This window comes from Echinops telfairi, unplaced genomic scaffold (genome assembly GCF_000313985.2).
Source record: "Echinops telfairi isolate 266 unplaced genomic scaffold, ASM31398v2 ScPeMD7_12;HRSCAF=54, whole genome shotgun sequence".
Classification (NCBI taxonomy): domain Eukaryota; kingdom Metazoa; phylum Chordata; class Mammalia; order Afrosoricida; family Tenrecidae; genus Echinops; species Echinops telfairi.
The window spans coordinates 261,245-281,812 of NW_022103909.1; the positions used below are offsets into that span (position 1 = coordinate 261,245).

Sequence of the window (20,568 nt, forward strand, 5' to 3'; positions counted from 1 at the left end):
TGCGGGCAATTCAGATTCACAGGGGCCCATACAAGAGGGATCCACCCCACTAGGTTTTCGGGGTTCTAGCTTAACTGAAGCAGACTGCTACAGCTTTCTCTCACCTTAGGCCTGCAGTCCTGGACCAGCCTTTCACTGTTACACTGTGGGGCACAATTCTTTGTTGGGGAGTGGCAGCTATTCTATGGGGTGTTTGTAGCATCTGTGGATTCCATCCATCAGATACAACAGCACTCTCCCCAACCTTTCCCTGTGACAGCCAAAACGGTCCTTTGCTGAAAGCCACTCTAGATTCAGATAGGGCTTCCACTGTCCACCTCTATCAAAAATGTCTAAGGACACCCCAACTTTGTTAGCCTAGGATCACAGCAAAACAGGCCATTTCTTACCTTTATCCTGTGCTTGATCAGCAACATCCACTCGAATTCTCCTGTTACCTAGAGACTGAGAGCATAGGACCATATTAACCAACCTTTCGCCCCATTATGCACAAATCCCATGAGTGACCTTGAACGTCTGGGCATAGCAGAAGCACTGGGGGAAGGAAAATAAAGGAAAATCACTGTAATCTAACTAACACGCCTACCCATTAGCTAAAGAATCCTTTAAAAAGGCTTAAAAATGGAAATAACTCCTTTAAGTTGGGCTTAAATGATCCTAATTTAGGGTCAACCATCTTACTGTTTAACAAAACCAAATTTCATAGAATACTTTCACTATCCACAACATTGTGTCAAGTGTAAAAACAAGTCCTAGACAACTAGTTAAACATAAAAGGCTTTTATCTCAGCCCACTACAATTACTCAAACATTTGTGGAGCCCTTACAACAGAATGCTCCTTATAAACAAGGATGGTCAGGTTTGTCTTATGTACCTCAAGCATGTGTATCAGGGGGGACCCGGTGCCTGGAGAAGGACACGGTGCTCGGTAAAGCAGAGGGTCAACGAAAAAAGAAGAAGACCCTTTACAAGCGGACTGACACTGGCTACAACAGCAAGGAACGTGAGGATGGTACAGGACTGGGCAGTGTTCGCTTTGCTGTATTAACAATACCTATGCACTAGGCAAAGTTGGACAAAGCATGGTCTCTACTCAAAGTCTCGGAATCTTTCACTCAATATTACCTCTTGGTAAATCAGTTCCCCCAGAGACAGCCTCTGGTTTCCCTTTCCCATACCATTACTTATATATTTTTTAATATTAAGTAAAAGAGCAACCCAATTACTCTACTGATGATTTTTCCTCAATTCATAGTAGAGTCTACAGATGAAGAAGGATAACAATAAATTTTAGTTATGAACACCTGGGATCATTAAATACAGCCACGATGACATCTCTACACAACCAAAGCACCACACTGAAACCATGATATTTTAAGCAGCAATCACGCCAATAAACCTCCAATAGAAACAATTACATGGTGTACCCTTTTCTTACTCAGACTAAGAGGTCAAGTTGTAGATTAGTAATGTTAATAAAATACACTAACAATGTGACAGCCTTCCATGTATTGATTTAACTACACAAATCTTTCCTTCCTCCACACTTACTTCAATTACTGTGATGGTATACAATTATAAAACAGCAAAAATGTTTTTAGTAATTGTCGACTTCAAATCTAAATAAATGGCATTTTGGAGTATAAATTTATAGTACAGGAAATGATCTTCTCAATAAAGAGGGGCTCCTGGAGTTAAGAGGCGGCAGTCACAACAACTACCACAATTTGGAGATTTCAGGGCTTACGCGACAATTTTTCTTAAAAAAAAAAAAACAACTTTAAAAAATAAATCATTTTACCAGGGGCTCTTACAGCTTTTAACAATCCATACATCCACTGTATCAAGCACATTTGTACATATGCTGCCATCATTTCCAAAATATTTTCTTTCTACTTGAACCCTTGGTATCAGCTTCCTTCCCCCCACCCTAAATGTACTTCTACATTATTTTTATTTTCATATTTTACATCACCAGCTACCATTCCCCTTCACCCACTTTTCTGTTGTTCGTCCCCTGGGTGTTTGTTGATCATTGTGATCCGTCCCCCCCACCCCCCTCCCTCATGGTATGGTTACTCTCATACTCGGTCCTGAGGGGCTTATCTGTCCGGGATTCTGTGCTGAGAGCTCTAATCTGCACGTTTACATGCTCTCTCTGGTCTAGCCAGATTTGTAAGATAGAACTGGGGTCATGACAGTGGGGGAGGGGAGGAAGCATTAACAAACTAGAGGAATGTTGTGGTTTGTCGGTGCTATACTGCACCCTGGCTGGCTCCCTTCCTTGTGACCCTTCTGTGAGGGTGATGTCCAATTGTCTACAGGTGGGCGTTGGGTCTCCATCCCGACCCCCTCGTCCGCATAGAAATGGTTGCTTGTTTTGGGTCTTCTGATACCTGATCCCATGGATTGGCGTGCTTCTTCCATGTACGTTTTGCTACTTTCCAGCTAGATGGCCGCTTGTGTAACTTCAAGCCTTTAAGACCCCAGATGTTATATCTTGTAATAGCTGGGCACCATCAGCTTTCTTCACATTAACTTATGCATTTTTGTTTTTAGCAATCATGTCTGGAAGGTGAGCATCACAGAATGCCAGGTTATTAGACAAAGTATTTTTGCGTTGAGGGAGGATTGAGTAGAGAGGCCCAATGTCCATCTGCTACCTTAATACTTAACCTATAAATATATGTAGACTTATATTCCTATCATTGTATATCAATAATAAATACATGTGTACACGCCTATGTTTATACCTCTATAAATGCCTTTTGCCTCCTAGTTCTTTCCTCTATTTCTTTTTACTTTCCTCCTGCCCCTCTATCATGTACAACCTTCATTTGGCTTTCAGTAATTCCTTTCGGCTACATATACAATAATTTTTCAACAGATAAAAACTTCTTTTTGCTTGGATCGGGTCCTATCTTGGGGAGGGGGGGAGGGCTATGAGATGCACAGCCAGCTTGTGAATAAATAAACGAGTGTTAGTGATTTTGCTAAATGACTTCATATGCTGAGTTTCTTCCACAGGTGTTCCCTAGAGTACCTCTCCTAAAGCATCAGGGTTTTCTGAAATTCAAAAGTGAGCTATGATTTGTTGGAGGTTGGGTGCAAGTGATGGATTAAAAACAAGAACAACACAGTAAGATTAGAAAATTAAATTTTTATCCTCTTATATGCTCTAAAAGGCCTCCTAGAATCAATGATTGGGGAGACTTCATTTCATGTCCATTGGGCATATTATCAGGAATTCCCAAACAGACCCTGGAAAAGGACATCCATCATGCTTGAGACAGTGAAGTGAAATGACCTGACATGGCTCTTCTGTCCAGTGTTCGTAACGCCCACCAAATGACTGGGTTCGGGAACATGCAAGTAAGGTGTAGAAGCGTCTAGTTCCTCAGGTATAAAGTGGGTCATCTCAGAAGCAGGAGAAAAGAACCCCACTAACACCAAGGAAAGAAGAGCCAGGAGTGAAGCACACTCGAGATTCCTGCATGAAGGTGCCCAGATGGAGCAATACGCTTCTGTTCCACATAATGAGTAAAGGCCAGGGACCACGGAGAGAGACAGCAATCAGCAAGGCTAAGAGGCACTGAGGACAAAAAGACTTTATCCTTAGTGTGTGTTTTAAATCAAGACTTGCACTAGAACTCTTTACTTTACCTCTTCATTGAGGCTCAGGGCACTGAGCAGGGAGTCCAGGTCCTCAAACTCAGCATAGCCAAAACCTTTTAATCTCTCCGGATTGGTGGGTTCACGAGGTAAGCGCACAGCACTGATCTGGAAGAAACAGAAAATATTTGGTAAACCATCCTGTTCACTTCTTTTTTACTACCGCGCACAAAATGCATTTCTCTGAATACATACGTCCTGGTTGTCTTCAAGGGGAAACCAATAAAGAGGGAGAACAATTTCAGTATACGCTATTTATGCCCTTTGAATGTCGAACCCTATTAATTTAGCACTGATGCCACTCCTTAGGATAAAGAGTTATTCTTATAAAGAGTTAAGTCTCGGAAATCCACAATTCACTTTTCCCCTCAATTAAGAGCAACTGCCCATTCCCTAATTACTTCTTCAGTGACCTCTTCACATAATTTATTTTTAGGTGGCTTTAGTATATATTTCCAAAGTTCATCTCTCATAAATTAAAGCTTTTTGGCCCAACTTTTCTGGGCAGTTTATTTTTCAAAGAATTTACACATCTGAGGAACTTTATTAGGGGGTGCGCGTGCGCACACCCACCCACCACCCAGTTGCTGCTGGGTGCATATTTCAAGTCATAGCATTCACTGAGACAGAACTACCCCACACGGTTTTTTGGGGTGTGTGTGTTTCAATAATCCTTGAGCAGATCACCAGGAGACCTGTCCCTCTGTGGCATCAGTGGATGGGGTTGAACTACCAACCTTTAAGCCAAGTGGTTAGCCCTTCGGCACCACAGCTCATTTATAAACAGCTGGACTGAATCCAACACTGGCCTGCCACCACACTCCTAACACCTACAAAATTCCGAGATGGAAAACCAAGGAATTCTCACATTTGAGTGGGGAAAATTTACACTAATCTGGTTTTAATTTGAAGTCAACATGTGTTTTGTAACAAAGTTTGCACTCTACCCTGGAGCCTTTTCACACCACACTCCTTGGTACTATTCTTTAATTATTGATCATCTACAAACGAATGGGTTTGCAATCTCCATTTTGAATTTCAAGTCTCCCTGTCCCTCCCCCACCATACTATTTTCTTTCCATCTTAACATTCTTCATGTGTTTTCTTTTCTTGCTGGACCTCATTTCTTCAACACCTTGCATATTAAGTAAATATTCTGGATCACTGATTTGATACTTCATTCTGGCTTCCAAGATACAGGTTTTCTTATAACTCAAAGACTCACAGCTGTCAAGTGGATTCTGACTCACATGGACCCTAGAGGACAGGGTGGATCTGCCCTGTGGGTTTCAGAGACTAACCCTTCATGGGAGCAGTAAAAGGAGCAAGAAACAATAAAATAAAAAAGGGGAGCTAGCTTTAGCAGCCAACCAGTTCTACAACAGGTGAACCACCGCAAAAGGCCAAAGGTTAGCCAACGTTCTATTTAAAAAGCCACAAGAGTGAACTAAAATACAGGCCACCCTTGTGGTTGTATTCAAGGCTTATACAGAGATTTACAGGCAGTAGCCAAAACAGCCAATCAGAAATGCAGATGACAGAAACTAGTGGTCCACGCAGAGAACATGATCTAGGGTACAAGGTGTCCAAATTTGTTGGGCCAACTGGCCCCTTTCAGGAAACAAATGACTTAGCACTCCTGGCAACTAAGCACTTTTGTACTACAGCGCACCGCCCAAGATAGTGTAGGAATCTGCTCTCCTAGCCGTGTTATGGGACAAAGTGGAGGCTTTCTATTCCCATAGAGTTCGTCTCAGAAACCCGTAGGGGCACTTCTCGTTCCAGCCTGTCCCACAGGAAGGATCGCTATGAGTCGGCATCCACTTGGTGATAGTTTTTTGGGATCACCCTAGCGTCCTCGTCGGTAGTATCAGCCACCTTGGAAACAAAGACCTCAAGAACCGAAACACATGGGAAGAGTCAAAAACAAAGCCAATTCTTAGAGGAAAGGCATTTTAAAGCATCTCATCTGTGGTAAAGACCCCAGAGAAAACCACAACAGAATCGGAAATAGGTTTATTACTTTTGTTTTCTGATTTCCTAAGTACTTTTTAATGAAAGTTAGGCAAAGGAGCATCTGAACACCTCTATATTCACTTTCCTTAACATCTTTTTGCCACCTTGTAAACCAGTTTCCAAATATTCTGCCTCGGGCTTTTAAAAACAAGCGTATAAACACCCCACTAAGCTCTCAGCAAACACTCCAGGTAACAAACATACAAAGAATCAAGCAATTTAGATACAAGTTTGAGTATCAGTAACAAAACAGCTAAGTTAAAAGAAAGTTGTCTTTCCATTTTTGGACAGTTTGTAAGCATCTTCACCTTTAAATTTCTTCCTTTTTGGGGGGGTATTTACTTATTTTTTTTCAAAACTGTTTTAGGGAGCTAATACAGGTATCATATCAATTACATCAAGCAGTACTTTACAACTAGTACCACAATATCAAGACACTCTTTTCCTTCTCGAACTCCTTGATACCAGCTCCTCCACCTTTAAATTTCTTTATGAGAAGAGTTAATAGTTTTCCAAGAGATCCTCTCTGTAACAGGAAGCTATTTAACTCATTATGCTAAAAAGGCCCAATGGTGTAGGTCAAGAACATTCTCAAAGGCCCGAAATACCACTTAGCCACAAACACATTTCTTCCAAACCCAGTCACAACCCGAGTCTTTTTCACCACAGCACGTCCGGGGCAGTCACTACTAATATGCTACACCCCTCCGCCATCACCTAGTTTATGGCCAACTCTTACACTTACATTTAATCCTCTAAAGAATTCCTTAATTGAGTCTTCTGTCACATCGTAGGGCAGATTCCCTAGAAAAGCAGTGTAGGGTGGCGATTTGGGAAGACGGCTCCGGTCAATATTGGGTTCCCGAGCAGCCCGTGGAGCAGTGGGCAGGATAGAACGGTCAATTGGAGGTGCCCTATACGCGTCATCATCATTACTGTGCCAAGTGGTGGAAACTAGGATAGAAAGTAGATATAGGAAATCAGAAAAAACCTTCACACCAGCACTAACAGAACAGGACTTTGTGCTACTTGCCAGATATTAAAACAAATAAATAAGGGCAATTTAAAATAGAAAATGCTTCTGAAATGTTAATAGTCTAGTAATGTAGTCATGTCTTGTTTTTAATTCTTTCAAAGCCTTTAACGGCTCAGGCGTTTGTTGAAAGAATTACTCTAATTCTTATCCAGTAAAGAAACAAGGCTAACTGCCACTACTAATCATGTGCCAGGTACTTTATAGGTTATGACTCAACCTGTCCACCTCTAACCTCCAATGCATTTAACCACCACTAACAACTAACTCAAATCCCTACCTCTAGGCTGGAGAAGTATTTTGTAATGGCTTTTCTGTGCCACCCCCACCCCACCAAACAACCCCAACTCACAGCAGTGCACATCTATTTACAATGCAAATATCAACACTTCACGTATGAAAAGATTATAGGAAATACTTATTTCCATTATGAAAAATAGGTCACAAAAGTAAAAAGCATTCTTCAGAACGCAATAAAAGCTTTTAATAAAAAATGACTGCAATAAATTTTCGGTCATACGTGCTAATTATAAAGAATGGCTCCTGTCTGTTTCTCTGCTCCCTGAAGGCACAGAACTCGTCCAAATGACATGCCAATGACCCCTGTGTATCCCCACTCTAATGACTACCCTGCCTTCTCTTCCTCAGACTACTGTGGTTCTTTCGACTAGGTCCTTCCTAGAATAGATGACTCCGCAGCTCTAGTACATTCCCGAGGCTCTACTGCCACTACTGGCACAGATCCTTCTGTGAGGACACACAATGTTAGGCCAGGAAGGAATTTTTAAAAAGATACTCTACACTGAATCATACATGTAAAAGTTGTGGAATTAGAGACCATTTTGTTGGATATATTTTTTGGCCACAATTAGAAAAAATATATAATCATATACCAATAACAATGAGCACAAGGTAAAGTATGTTCTAGAATTGAATGTGGTGATAATTGTACATGTGGATGCAGTGCTAATAAAACTGTGAAGAGAAACGTGAGAAAAATCTGTTATTACGTCAAGGGCTAGAATCACTAAAAGTGTACTTCTTAATCACTTGGGACCCAACCAAGTCTTAATAACATAAACCTGAGACCAAATCTGACTGACAGACACAGACTCTCTCTAAAACCCAACCCAATCAATTGCCACTGATTCTGACTTACAGCAACCTGAGGAGAAACAGCGAACTGCTTCCTGGGGTTCCCGAGACTCAAGTTTTTGTCAGGGAGGACAGTCACTTTTATCCAGAAGAGCAGCTGTGGCCCTCTTAATTATAAAAAATTCCAAACACCTATGAACAAGGGCTGTCTACACCCCTATAAAACATTAACCATAAATGTGTACCTTGAAGAAAAACCCATTTAATTAACTTGATTTGCAAGTTACTAATGAAGTAGATTTTATCCAGAAGATAATGACTGAAAATGATGGAAAAAAAAAAAAAAAAGAAAGAAAATGAAACAAAAATTACCATCTCCTTCCAGGTCATCTGTTTCATCAGCCCAGCTGACTGGTTTGGGGACATAGGTGCTTCCTCCACCGCTCCCCCCATCCTCAGCCAGGAAGTCTGTTAGGGAGATTGTCTTCCCCTTCTTATTCTTCTTTTTTGCTATTTTAAAGGCAAAAGAACAATTATTTATCAATACTTGGGCATTTACAGAATTGCACAACAACAACAAAAAAGTGCTAAAGGAAAAAACCCAAAAAACCAAAACACCCATTCAGGCCCGTAAGAACCAGATGAAGAAATACTATAGATATCACTCAGAGAATATATACTATAAAGGCAAAGAAGCACCCAACAGTAAGTTAGGAACCAACCAACCAACGGAAAGAAAGTTACAGGAAACAAGGAGCCCCTTGACTGGGGTGAGGACAGCCTTTTATTACTAGGATCATTCACATGACTTTTGAGATGATTAATTCAGCAATGACTTTTTAAGACTTTACATTTGTAGCTCCTGGGACACAAGGATAAATAAAACACTAACGTAGTCTGTATACCACGCCCAAAGACTCACAGACCTTAGAGCAGGGGTCCTCAAACTTTTTAAATGGGGCCAGTTCACTGTCCCTCAGACCCGTTGGAGGGCCGGACTATAGTTCAAAAAACAAACAAACAAAAACTATGAACAAATTCCTATGTACACTGCACATATCTTATTTTGAAGTAAAAAAACAAACAGGGCAAAAACACCTGGTGGGGCCAGATAAATGTCCTCGGTGGGTCTCATGTGGCCCGCGTGCTGTAGTTTGAGGTTATTGCCCCTTTTCGGTAAAATACTATCTTCTCTTTTAAAAAAAATCATTTTATTGGGGGCTCATACAACTCTCATCACAACCCACACATCCATCGTGTCGAGCACATTTGTACATTTGTTGCCCTCATCATTTTAAAAACATTTGCTTTCTACTTGAGCCCTTGGTATCAGCTCATTTTTTCCCTCGCTCCTTCATGAAGTAGTCTCTATTACCACACGAGGATGAGCTATACTTGAGGAAAAGACAAGAAAACCCTCACAACCAACACATTCAAATGCCCCCCACCCCCCCATTAGTCCTCAGAACTCTCTCTAGGGCTCAGTAACCTTAGGGGACCCAAGGCACAAGGTCAATGGGCATAAAATCATCCAAGTCTTGGTCTCTTCCTGTCTGAAAGTGGGTGACAAATAGAAACAATTAGTCTAAAGAACTAATGGACCATGCATACATCAGTCTCTATAACCTTGAGACCAGAAGAACTAGATGATGCCCAAGTGCTATGAAAGGAATCACATTAGAAGGGTCCTGATTAGAGTAGGGAAGGGTGTGGAAAAAAACTCAAAACCCTAAGCCAGCAGCCATCATTTAAACTCACCCCAGAATCCAATTTTCAGCCAAACCAGATAGGTCTATAAGGGAATACTGGGCACTAGATCTCAAGGCATTGATGAGCAAGAGCGTCACTTTGAAGACTAAGGTGCATCTTACCCAAGCCATGGTATTTGCTTCCTTTTTCCTGTTTTACATTTTTTATCAACACTGAATCTGCATTTAACACAATAGGTGTACAATCATCACCACAATCAATTTTAGAACATTTTCTCCCCATGATTAAATCGCCTTTAAAATGAGCTAGCTGTATAATCACAATTAGTTCTAGTGTTCCGCCTTTCATTGCTTACTCCCCAAACCCCCTCAATCTTCCTATCTCCAACCCCTATAAACCCTTGCATCAGCTATCTCCATGCATCCTTTCACTCTGTGCCCAAGCTATGGTATTTTCAGTAGCCGTGTGTGTGTGTGTGTGTGTGTGTGTGTGTGTGTGTGTAAGTTGGACAGGGTGTAAGGAAACAGAACGGATGCATTTGAATGATGGCATTTGTAAAGAGCATTGAGAGGACCACAGATGGCCAGAAGAAATAACCTGCCCGGGAAGAAGTACAACCAGAATGGCGCTAAGAAACAAGGGTAGTGAGACCTCAGTCTCTGTTCGCAAGAGATCAGGCCTGGAAAAGGACATCATGCCTATAAAGTGGAGGGTCAGCAAAAAAAAAGGGGGAAGGCAACCCTCACGGGTAGATGGATCGACACAGTGAGTAACATAGCATCAACTGGGAGGATGAGGACGGTGTAGGGCCTAGCGATGTGTGGGGGCTCTGTGTGCATAGGGTCACAATGTGTTGGATTAGACTTAATGGCACCTAAGGAACAACAACAAAAGGGAAACAATCATTAGTAAGGCACCACATCTTAAAATAATCAACCATTTGTGATCACCCAAGGACAAAGTTCAGAGAGGAGGAGCAATGGAGACAGGAAACAACGGAAAGGAAGTGGAGTGAGTGATGTTATTGTGAGGGATTGCAATGAGTGAGACAAAATGAAATGTTATGAATTACCAATGTAAAACTGATGATTTGCTCTGTAAGCTGTCACTAAATTCACAAAAAGTTAACTCGAAGTACTGTTATTTCAATGTTCAAAGCAGGTGAACGTGTAATAATACAGATAAAATACGGTTTTTGGAATGTAAAGTTTCCATATTTCTTTGTAGTGAGAACCTTAATTTTGTTCCAAAATATCATTTATGATCAAGTCATATTTAATCTATTTACAGCTTTGAAATAAAACTATTTAAATGTCGGGCCTATAGCAGCAATGGCATTACACCTAGCTCATATGCAAAAGTCTAGGGCAGTGGTTCTCAACCTGTGGTTCCGCCCTTTGACAGGGGTGGCCTGATTCATAACAGCAGCAAAATTAGTTATGAAGTAGCAATGAAAACAATTTTGTGGTTGGAGGGTCACCACAACACGAGGAACTGTATTAAAGGGTCGAGGCATTAGGAAGGCTGCGAACCACTTGTCTAGGGGAAATGTGAAGCTAACCAACAAATCTGAACAAGACCCGTGAGAAAAAGTGTCAGCACAGGCTAGTTTGTTTCACACCCTCTCAGATAAAACACATCATCTCTCGCCTCGTGGGGCTTAGCTGATTATCACCAGCTAATACGAAATTATCAGCCTGCTGTCATTGGTAGCCAGTCCATACAAGGAGGTCAAGTTCAACATAAGAACAACACTATGGTCTGTGATTTAGGTTTTCATCAACTTTATAGATTAGGGTTTCAACTTTTACCTTTGACTATTTTAAAAAGATTAAACCATCTTTCTCTCCTGTTCTCCAATCCCTCAACCAGAGTAAACTTTTCAGGGACAAAAAAAAATCATTTATGTTTCTTAAAATCTAACAGCAGCATTGATTCCATCAGAATCTAAGCAGCAGCTTGAAAGAAACTGGCCCTTCAAATATAAGACCAACAAATCCAGAGGGTGCCAGCATTTGCCAGGTGTGATGGTCTCTAAAACCTCCCTGCCCTTTGCTCTGACCTCCAGCACTGAACACAGCGCAGGGTTTCAACAGTGCTTCTCTCCCCGTTGTAAGTAAACATTTGTTTAGTGCTCCAGTGTGTATTTGGATGTCTTGCTACAATGATGAAACGGGTTTAACGTCAATTTCCTTAAATCTTATGGGAATCAGTCAAAAAGCTAACTCACTACCTCCTGGATTAAAGAAACCAACCCACCCCACAAGTTCCAGAAATTAATTAAATCTCTGCCTTCTGCCTTAATTATAATTATTAGTTGTCATCAAGTTGATTTCAATTCATGGTGACCCATGTGCACAGAACCGCTTCCTAGGGTTTTTCAAGGAACAGTAAACACGTCTATTCCAGGCACCTGTTAAGCTCTTTACAATCAGGTATGTGTTGCTTTGTGAGACAGCATTTATGTCCGTGGCCCCAAAAGATTAGTACCCTTTAAAAACACAAGCAGCCCTGGTTTGTTTTCTCCTAACCCACGCTTGCAGCACTGGAGCATGAACAGGGTGTGAGCCTGGGCCCAGGCTCTCCTGCTGTCTGGAGCAGGGTTCTTCTGGGGCTCTTGTTCCACCCTCACCTGCTTCCTCTCAGCTCCCATCAGCCAGCCAGCCAGCCACCGCCATTGCCAGTTCCTCCAGAGGGCAAACAAAGGCAGTGCGTACGAGGTTCCCACACATCTGATTTCACAGAATGTATTGTGGCCGATGAACAGTGCATACCCAGGCTTCCCAAATATCCAAGACCACAGAATTGGTTCCAATTCACAGTGACCCTATATGACAGTTTCTGAGACTGTTAACTCTATGGGAGTAGAATGTCAGTCCTATTTTTCTCCCGAGGACTGGCTGAATGGATTCGAGCAGCTGAAGTTATGGTTAAGCAGCTGAACACGCAACATACTACACCATCGGGGCTCCTATACCTGTACTTACATAGGTTAGACCAAAGATCTTTTAAAAGTGAAGTTATTTCTCCAAGCATTGTCTGGAAGTCTTATAGAGAAAACTTTTGTGGCCTTCTTAATGAAAAGGGTTTGATCTGATGCATATAAAAGTAAGTATCATTGTCTCTAAGCTAGGATTTCTCAATTTCAGCACAAAGGATATTTTAGGTAGAGTAAGTTTGTTGTGAGGGGCTGTCTCATGCATTTTGGGGTGTGAATCTGTAAGACTGCCCCCCCCCACCCCCTTGAGTTTTTGTGCACAAAGTGCCATCCTTTCCCCTTGGAGTAGCTGCTGGGTTCGAACTGCTGACCGTTTCCAGCCAAGAGCCCAACTCCCCGTATTACCTAGTGTCCATCTTTTTTTCCTCTCTCTCAAAGTGGCACCAGGATTGGACATAACTGTACTTGCCAAAAATGAGGACTCGCACAAAATTTCGTCAAAGTATCTTCCAACACTTCATATGCATGTGAAAACCAGACACAAGCAAGATCAGAGATGATGCACTTGAAGCAGAGTACCGAAATCATCACAGACCGTCAGAGAACAAACAAATATGCCTTGGAGAAGTAGTCAGAATGTTCCTCAAAAGAGACGCGTCTCAGGAAAAGGACTTGGGGCACAGAGGTCAGCAGGGAGAAGAGAAGATCCCTGATGAGATGGAATGACAGAGAGGCTGCAACCTAACAATTGCTGAGCGTGGGCAGGACCAGGTCTTGCGGGGCACACAGGGTCCCTGGGTCTCAAAATGGACTTGCCCAACAGCATCATCTCTGGCCTCCTATCCTCTTCTCGATGTGACAACCAAATGTCTCCAGATGTTGCCCAAGGTCCCTTAGAGGTGAAGAGCCAAGGTTACAAGGTTATCCCTAGTAGAGAACCACTGTTTTAAATGTCATTTTCACGCCAATAAATAAAAGGAAAAGCCTATCTAAACTACAGTAACAGGAAAGCAACAGCAATAAACAGAGTGGCACAGCTGGCTAAGTGCTGGACTGGAAATGGCAAGGTCGGTGGTCCAAACTCATCAAATGTTCTGTAAGAGAAAGATGAGGTTATCTGCTCTGGCCAAGGACAGGGTCACTATGCGTTAGACACGACTTGATGGCAGGGTAGCACATGGAGAGAGTATGCTTCCTCAGTTTTTCTTATCAGGGCATTTCCCGATACTCCTCTAATAGTAACACTAATTGACAGTGAGATGATACCACCCACGGACCAGATCAACTTTTAGAATGTTTTAGTAATAAGAGTCATCAAAGACTGTTATCATAAAACCAGCAGAGAAATGTTGAGAAGCAGCATTACAGCTTCTCAAAAAGGACAATCCAAATATCTACCTGCTGATGAACAGATAAAATGTGGTATATTTACACAAGAGGTTATCAAAACAGTAAGTGTACTGATTCATCTTACAATATAATGATCCTTGAAAATATACTAAACATACTAAATATACTAAACAAAAAAGGTTAGTTATAATGTCCAAAAACCAAATTCATTGCCACTGAGTCAATGCTGACTCACTGCTACCCCACAGGACAGGGTAGAACTGCCCAGGTAAGTGCTGAGATGCTAACTCATATATATACTTTTTGGTTAACATTTAACTAAGAAAATACTACTTTGCTTTGTGTTATAAACAGAGGACCAAGCAATAAGAACTTTTCTTCTCTTAAGGTGGGGGTTATAGCCACTTTATTCCGAGTTTAATCTTTAGACCAAAGCTTTTTGAGACACTTAACTCTTGATGGGAGTAGTAAGTCCTTTCTCCCTTGGAGATGCTGCTGGTTTGAAACTACTGACCTTGCAGTTAGCAGCCCAACACATAACCCCACACCACTAGGCTCTTCCGCCAATGTCCAAAACCCCAAACTCACTGCCCTCGAGTCTATGATGACTCATAGTGACCCCTATGAGGGTTTCCAAGACTGTAACGGTTTAAGGGTAAGAAAGCCCAGTCTTTCTCCTACAGAGCTGCTGGTGATTTTGAACAGTCAACTATGTGGCTAGTACCCCAACTTGTAACCACTGTGCCACCGGAGCTCCTTCGGAAGTCCAGAATAGGAAAATCCATAGAGCCAGAGAGTCCATTAGTGGTCACCAGGAGCGGGGAAGGAGGAAACGGAAAGTGACTGCCAACATGCCTGGGACATCTACTTGATTTGGTTAAAAAGAATCTGTTATTAAATAGTGAAGTTTTTTTTGAGAATGAAAGGGTTTAAAAAAATCTGTTATCTTTTAATCCTAATCTTCCACAAACTTTTTGCAGCTCCCCAGTATTGTATACATCCATGCAACACACCCAAATACCAGTGGACCTTATACTGTTTAGCGCCTAGAAGACTGCCCTACAATGCACTATCAAGTTAAGATGCCTTGCACCTTTGCCGCACTGTGCAGTTTAGAGAATAAAGACTGGTCAAGATTTAGAAACTCAGATTCTGTGTTCACAAAACCTCCCACATGCCCAACTTCTTCATGGACAATTTAAAGAAAACACGATACTGCATGCTTGTCAAGGACAAGGTCTCTGTAGGTTTCCGAGACTAAATGTTTATAAGATCAGAAAGCTTCATCTTTCTAAGGCGGTAGTTTCAAAAGGATGATCTACACGAAATCAAGAGCTCCTTTATCCCCCTGGAGACACTCAGTTTCTAGTACAAATCTAAGAGGAGCCCTGGTTGCTTAATAGGTTACCTACTGGGGGGCTACCCACACCAGCAGCAGCTCTGCAGGAGGAAAGCGAGGCGCCCTACTCCAGTTGAGACTAGTGAAGATTCACAGGCTGGGAAGCTCACAGGACTGTTCTACTGCCATACAGGGGTCAGAGTTGGAATCGACCCAATGATAAGAGTTTTTATTACTAAGAAATGGAACCTGCTTGTGTATTCATAACTGCAGACATACACTCAATTAAAAACAAGTATTTGGGTCTTGATATATTCTGATGTTATTTTCATCCCACAATCATGAAAAGATAATGATAAGATAAAAGATAATGAAAATAATAATTATATCCTAAGATATAATAGGGCATTTTATGGCAAGACACACTTTTTATCGGTATTAGCCAGAAACAATATTCTGCTCTCTGTATTTGGCTTTGAATTCCCCCAAGTTTTAGTCTGTCTTCTGAATCTAGGGGACACCACTTGGGTAACTACATGGTAATGAAGAGACCAAGTACATTATAATCAATAAACAGGAAGATGCCAGTAGATCAAAACCATTTGAAAACAATTAGGGACACCACCTTTCTCCATAAAAATGCCATTCAATAGCATTTTGAAGTGCTAGGCAAATAAATGACTGGTGCATAAGTACAGCTCCCAATTTTAAAGCATTTTAGCTGTAAGGAGTCTTCACCCGCATCAAGCACTTTCTTTTCTACGGTAAAGGAAAGCAGAAAAACTATGTCCATTTTATAGATGCTACCACTGCGACTCAAGAAGTAAAAGAACTAGAACAAAGTAGGGTGTATTCTTAAGCCAACCAAGGAATTAAAGTGACCTCGTTCAAGGGATCAAATTCCCAGAAACCAAAGATTTTTCCAGGCAATAAAGACCTGGGGTACTTTCAGTTCTTGAAGGTCAACAATGGGTCACACTGGACACTGCTGTTGCTGCAAAGAATCTCCAGCCTTAAAAGAGGCCTATGAAATTGTATCACGTATTTCCACAAAATCAACAAAATCTATTTCCAACAAGACAGTAGGTACCACCAGGAAACATACCGAAAAGTGTTTTAGTCTCATCAGCATAGCCACATCTATAAATACGGACCCATCTGATAGTCAATGAGTGAAAAAAATTATAAAGGCAAAAAGAAATTTGGTAACCCTAAAATTTCTCCAGGGCACACTGCCAGTTATATTCTCAAGCAGAGCTGAGAAGTGTCCCTAGTCAAAAGGACATGATCGACCACATCTCTTCAACCAGTGTAAATTTCACATAACATGGTGCAGGATGGAAGACATAAGCTAGATAATTGCTAACGTGCTCTCCCGCTAATTTTGCACACAAGTACAGAGATGGAGAATATAGATCTTTCATTAAGTCACGAGACTGGACACAATAAGCATGCAACAGATGTAGGAATTTACTAGTCCACAGGAGGAAAACATGTACAATCTTAGAGCATCTTAGAATGTCGATGAGGCTTTGGGGCAGCACGCTAACCAAGATCCTCCCAACTAAGCAATGGAAAAGAGCAGGCAAGGGGGTGACAGATTTTGGCCCTTCTCCACCCATCTGTAAGCAGAGTGACATTGCACAAATGATTTCATGTTCCTCAGCTAAGGAAGGCTGCCATTTATCTATACTACCTCACAGGATTAGAGGCAACATGTACTAAAATGTTGGGCCAACTGTCCAGTCTACACTGAAGAATTCAACGAAAAGTACTATGTTCATAAGCACCCTAGTCACCCCAACACTGGACACAACCTTAACTTTCTTTGTAAGAGAAAAGATAAATCCCTAGAGAGAAGACATAGCAAGGGATCCATGGACTTCAAAAGACTATATTCCCTCCCCGAACAAAAATTAATGTTACAAGATGCTGCAGCTTACTGCGGCTTCTCTTAAGTCCATTAAAAGGATTTGCGAGGTAATGAAAATTCGCCCTTGAAAGCAACCCAATTTCTGACCACTAATTAAAGTATATTAACTGCATCCTTAGCAGTTACATATTTACAGGGGGGGGGGCGGAGGAAGTGAAATCTACCATTAAGAGCTCCCAAACCTCAATGCAAAAGGAAAGTTTGGTCCCTAAGAGCAGGGACCCGATGGTGCTCATGGCTATCTCCAACGCCTTGCAACAGTGCATAACGTTTCCACTCTTTGAAAACGTGAAGGGACAAGACAAAAATCCTAGAGGGAAATCTAGGCTGCCAGCCCTGCTTCCTCTCCCAACACGTGGGCGCACCACACTGGGCTCCCCACCCCCACCTAACTGCAGGGGCTTCAACCTCCATCCTAACACATGCACACTTTGAAGAGAAAGGCTGGGTCGCACGTATCCTAAGGGTAAAGGTACAGAAAGTGGGAGGACCTAAAAGGGGGCAACAGAAGCACGTAAAACCATGCCATCTGGGCACTCGCGCGAGCTCTCAAGGCGCGCCGTCTCCACTACCCTGGTCCCTCCTACCGCGCACGCGCACCGCAACCTCACCCCCCCCTCCCGCCCCTCCACTGACACGCGCTCGCGTTCTAACTGTCCCCCCCTTTATTCCCCTGCCCCCACTCCAGAACGCAACGGCCTCGCGCCTTGGAGACCAGGTCTAGCGTGCTCCCATCCGCGCGCCAACCGCCTTCTTTCCTCCACGCCTTCACACGGGCTCAGTGTATCAGGTCCATGAGGAGGTCTCGCGCCCCTAGCAGGTCTTTCTGTGCTTCCTCCTCACGCCAACTCGTCAGGTCCACCTTTACCCTCCACTCCGGCCTCGCGCAGATGGGGTGAAAAGGCCGCGAGGGGGAGGGGAAGGGCACCTTCCCCTCCCCCCTAGACATCCCGTGGCAACAACCTAAAATGGCCAAGCCGCCAGCCTGCCGCAGCCCCCAACTCTAAGGGAAGCGGTGCCGCCCGCTCCCCGACTCCAGGTAATCACTGGATCAGGTTGGTAAGGTGGTTTCGGAGCCCGGTTCGTCGCCGCGCTCGGCCACTCACTCACCTGAGGCCGCCATGTTGGGAGAGGGAGAGAGAACGCAAAGGACCCGGATGAGGCAGTCACGTGATTATAGCGGGCGCGTCCGGCTGGCAGACGCGAGGCTGGGAGGGGGCGGGGAGGGCTGGAGGGAGACCGGAGGCGGGGCGGGGCGGCGCGGCGCGGCTCTGGGTTCGTAAAGCTGCGCGAGGAGGCGGCGCTGCGTCCGACGGGAAGACCAGCGCGACATGTGGCCAAAGGGGTGGAGCCTGCGCTGTCGTGAAGCTCCTCACGCTTTACGTAGGGGGACGCGCGGACGGGAGGCCGGGTCTGCGCCCAGGACGGGTCCTCGTGGTGCGCTGACTTCCGGCGGATGGGGTAGCGGAATAGGCGGGGCCACGTTTGCTACTTCCCCTGGTGGGGACCGAATCAAGCGCACTGGAACGTAGAATGGCAGTGCCACAATTGCTTTTCGAGAACACTCTGAGCTGCTTTACAAGGCTTTTTAAGTAAAAAGCAAAACAAACGCAGAATCCTGCCTACGGATGTTTTCTTTAGACACGATCAGAAATAAGGTGAATCACTATGGGACATTATTTGCTTTGGGCTGTTTAATCCTCACTGTTTTCTGATGAGGTTAAGTTAAATCCAGGCTTCTCTGATTTCCCTGCGAGTATTACCCATGTTTCCTTTAGCTATTGTTCCTTTTTATCCTACACTTTCATTCGATGAAAGTTTCGGTTGAGCATCTATGTACCAGGCACTGTTAAAGACATTCGCAGGGGCAACAGAGAAAATTGACTAGGCACCTGACTGCAGGAGGTTTTATTTCGTGAGGGAAAAATAGACATAAGCAGATGAATAAATATTAGAAGTGATAAATGTTCTGCAGTTAATTAAAATAACCCACCAAAAAAAACCAAACACGAAGTTGGTCCCAACTTAGGAGGGCCAGATAGGACAAGATAGGACTGCTCCTCCCCCCTCCCCCTGCCCCCACCAGTTTACAAGGTTGTAAATATTTGTATAAGCAAACTGTCAAAGTCTCTCTCTTGGAGCAAAGTGCGGGTTCTAAGAGCTAATGGCTTGGTTAGCCCCCAAACATTTAAGCACTGCCTCCCTAGGCTTCTTAATTAAAACAAGGCAGTGTAATAAAACTAAGTGGGTGCAGCTCTACAATATGGTCAGATAAGGCCTCTGGAGAAATGACGTTAAAGCAGAGATCAGAATTACAAGCAATTTATTCTGCAACTTGTTTAAAGTGTGGACTTTGGACATGTTACCAGGAAAGACCAGTCCCTGGAAAAGGACAGGTTTGATAAAGTGAAAAAGACAATGCCCCTGAGCAAGATGGATTTACACCCTGGTTGAAACAATTGTCGTCTGTAAGTCGGCTCGCTAAGAGTCCGAATCTACTCCACGGTGCACAATAGCAGCAACTAGTCCTGCAAACCCCAACTGTGCTCGAAGGGAAAGCACAAGATGCACAGCAACAGCAAAAGCCCCAGTTGAGGGATGTAAAGGCTAGTGGCATACCAGTGATCATGAAGATGGTATGACACCACACATTTGTCGTGCTGCTATACATAAAGTGTCCGTGCTAAGAGTCAGAGCCAAGTCAACGGCAGCTAAGAGCAATGACAACAGCTGGAGTTGATGAAGAGAATTGGAGCATGGTACAAGATGAAGTGTGAGAGGTAGACAGGGGTTGGGTCAGGTAAGCCAGGTTCAGAGTTGAGTGGGAAAGCATGGATTTTATTTTTTAATTGTGGTAAGACATCAACGCCAAGTTTGCCATTTTAGCCATTGTTAAATACAAATAAGTAACATTTGTTATATTCATGATGTATAACCATCACCATTCTTTCCAAAGCTTTTTCACCACTGTGAACAGAAACTCTGTAACCATTAAGCAATAACAACCCCTGTTCAGCCCTCAGTTCCCACAGTCCTGGCAACTACTAATCTGTTAGATGCATTTACCACTTCTCGTTATTTCATGTAAACGCAATTATACAATATTTATCCTTTTATGTCTGGCTTATTTCACTTAACGTATTATCATCAAGATTCATCCATGTTGCATCAGAAATTTATTGCTTTGTTACTGTCAGTTTGGTCCTGACTCATGGCAACCCTATGTACCACAGAACAAAACACTACCCAGTCTGGGGCCATGTGGGAAGCATTCAGGAAGAGAGTGTATAAGGACAAACTCTCCAAGCTCCTACGTTAAGGAGTCTGGGAGACGGGGGCTTCTGTGGCAGGAGACCTTCACTTCATGAGTTGGAGATGCATTCCAGTCACATTCTCCTAAGTAAAAGTTATTCCCTACAATGTCCCCCCATAATAATGCCTTTTTTTTAATACTGCCAATTTTAAGGTGCTACTTGTAAGC

The 20,568-nt window shown here is 43.0% G+C and overlaps 1 protein-coding gene across 1 annotated transcript in view; it reads right to left on the reverse strand.

The window, feature by feature from the left end:
* The window catches only part of EIF4B (eukaryotic translation initiation factor 4B), a 27,953-nt gene extending 9,696 nt beyond the window's left edge, over positions 1–18,257 (reverse strand). The window contains exons 1-5 of the mRNA XM_004711449.2: positions 18,198–18,257; positions 8,190–8,327; positions 6,435–6,643; positions 3,665–3,781; positions 390–444 (exon numbers count right to left, since the gene is read on the reverse strand). Coding sequence (XP_004711506.1) covers positions 390–444; positions 3,665–3,781; positions 6,435–6,643; positions 8,190–8,327; positions 18,198–18,210 — 532 coding nt within the window. The 5' untranslated portion in view covers positions 18,211–18,257. The remainder of the gene's footprint in view (positions 1–389; positions 445–3,664; positions 3,782–6,434; positions 6,644–8,189; positions 8,328–18,197) is intronic.
* Between the last annotated feature and the right edge of the window lie 2,311 nt (positions 18,258–20,568).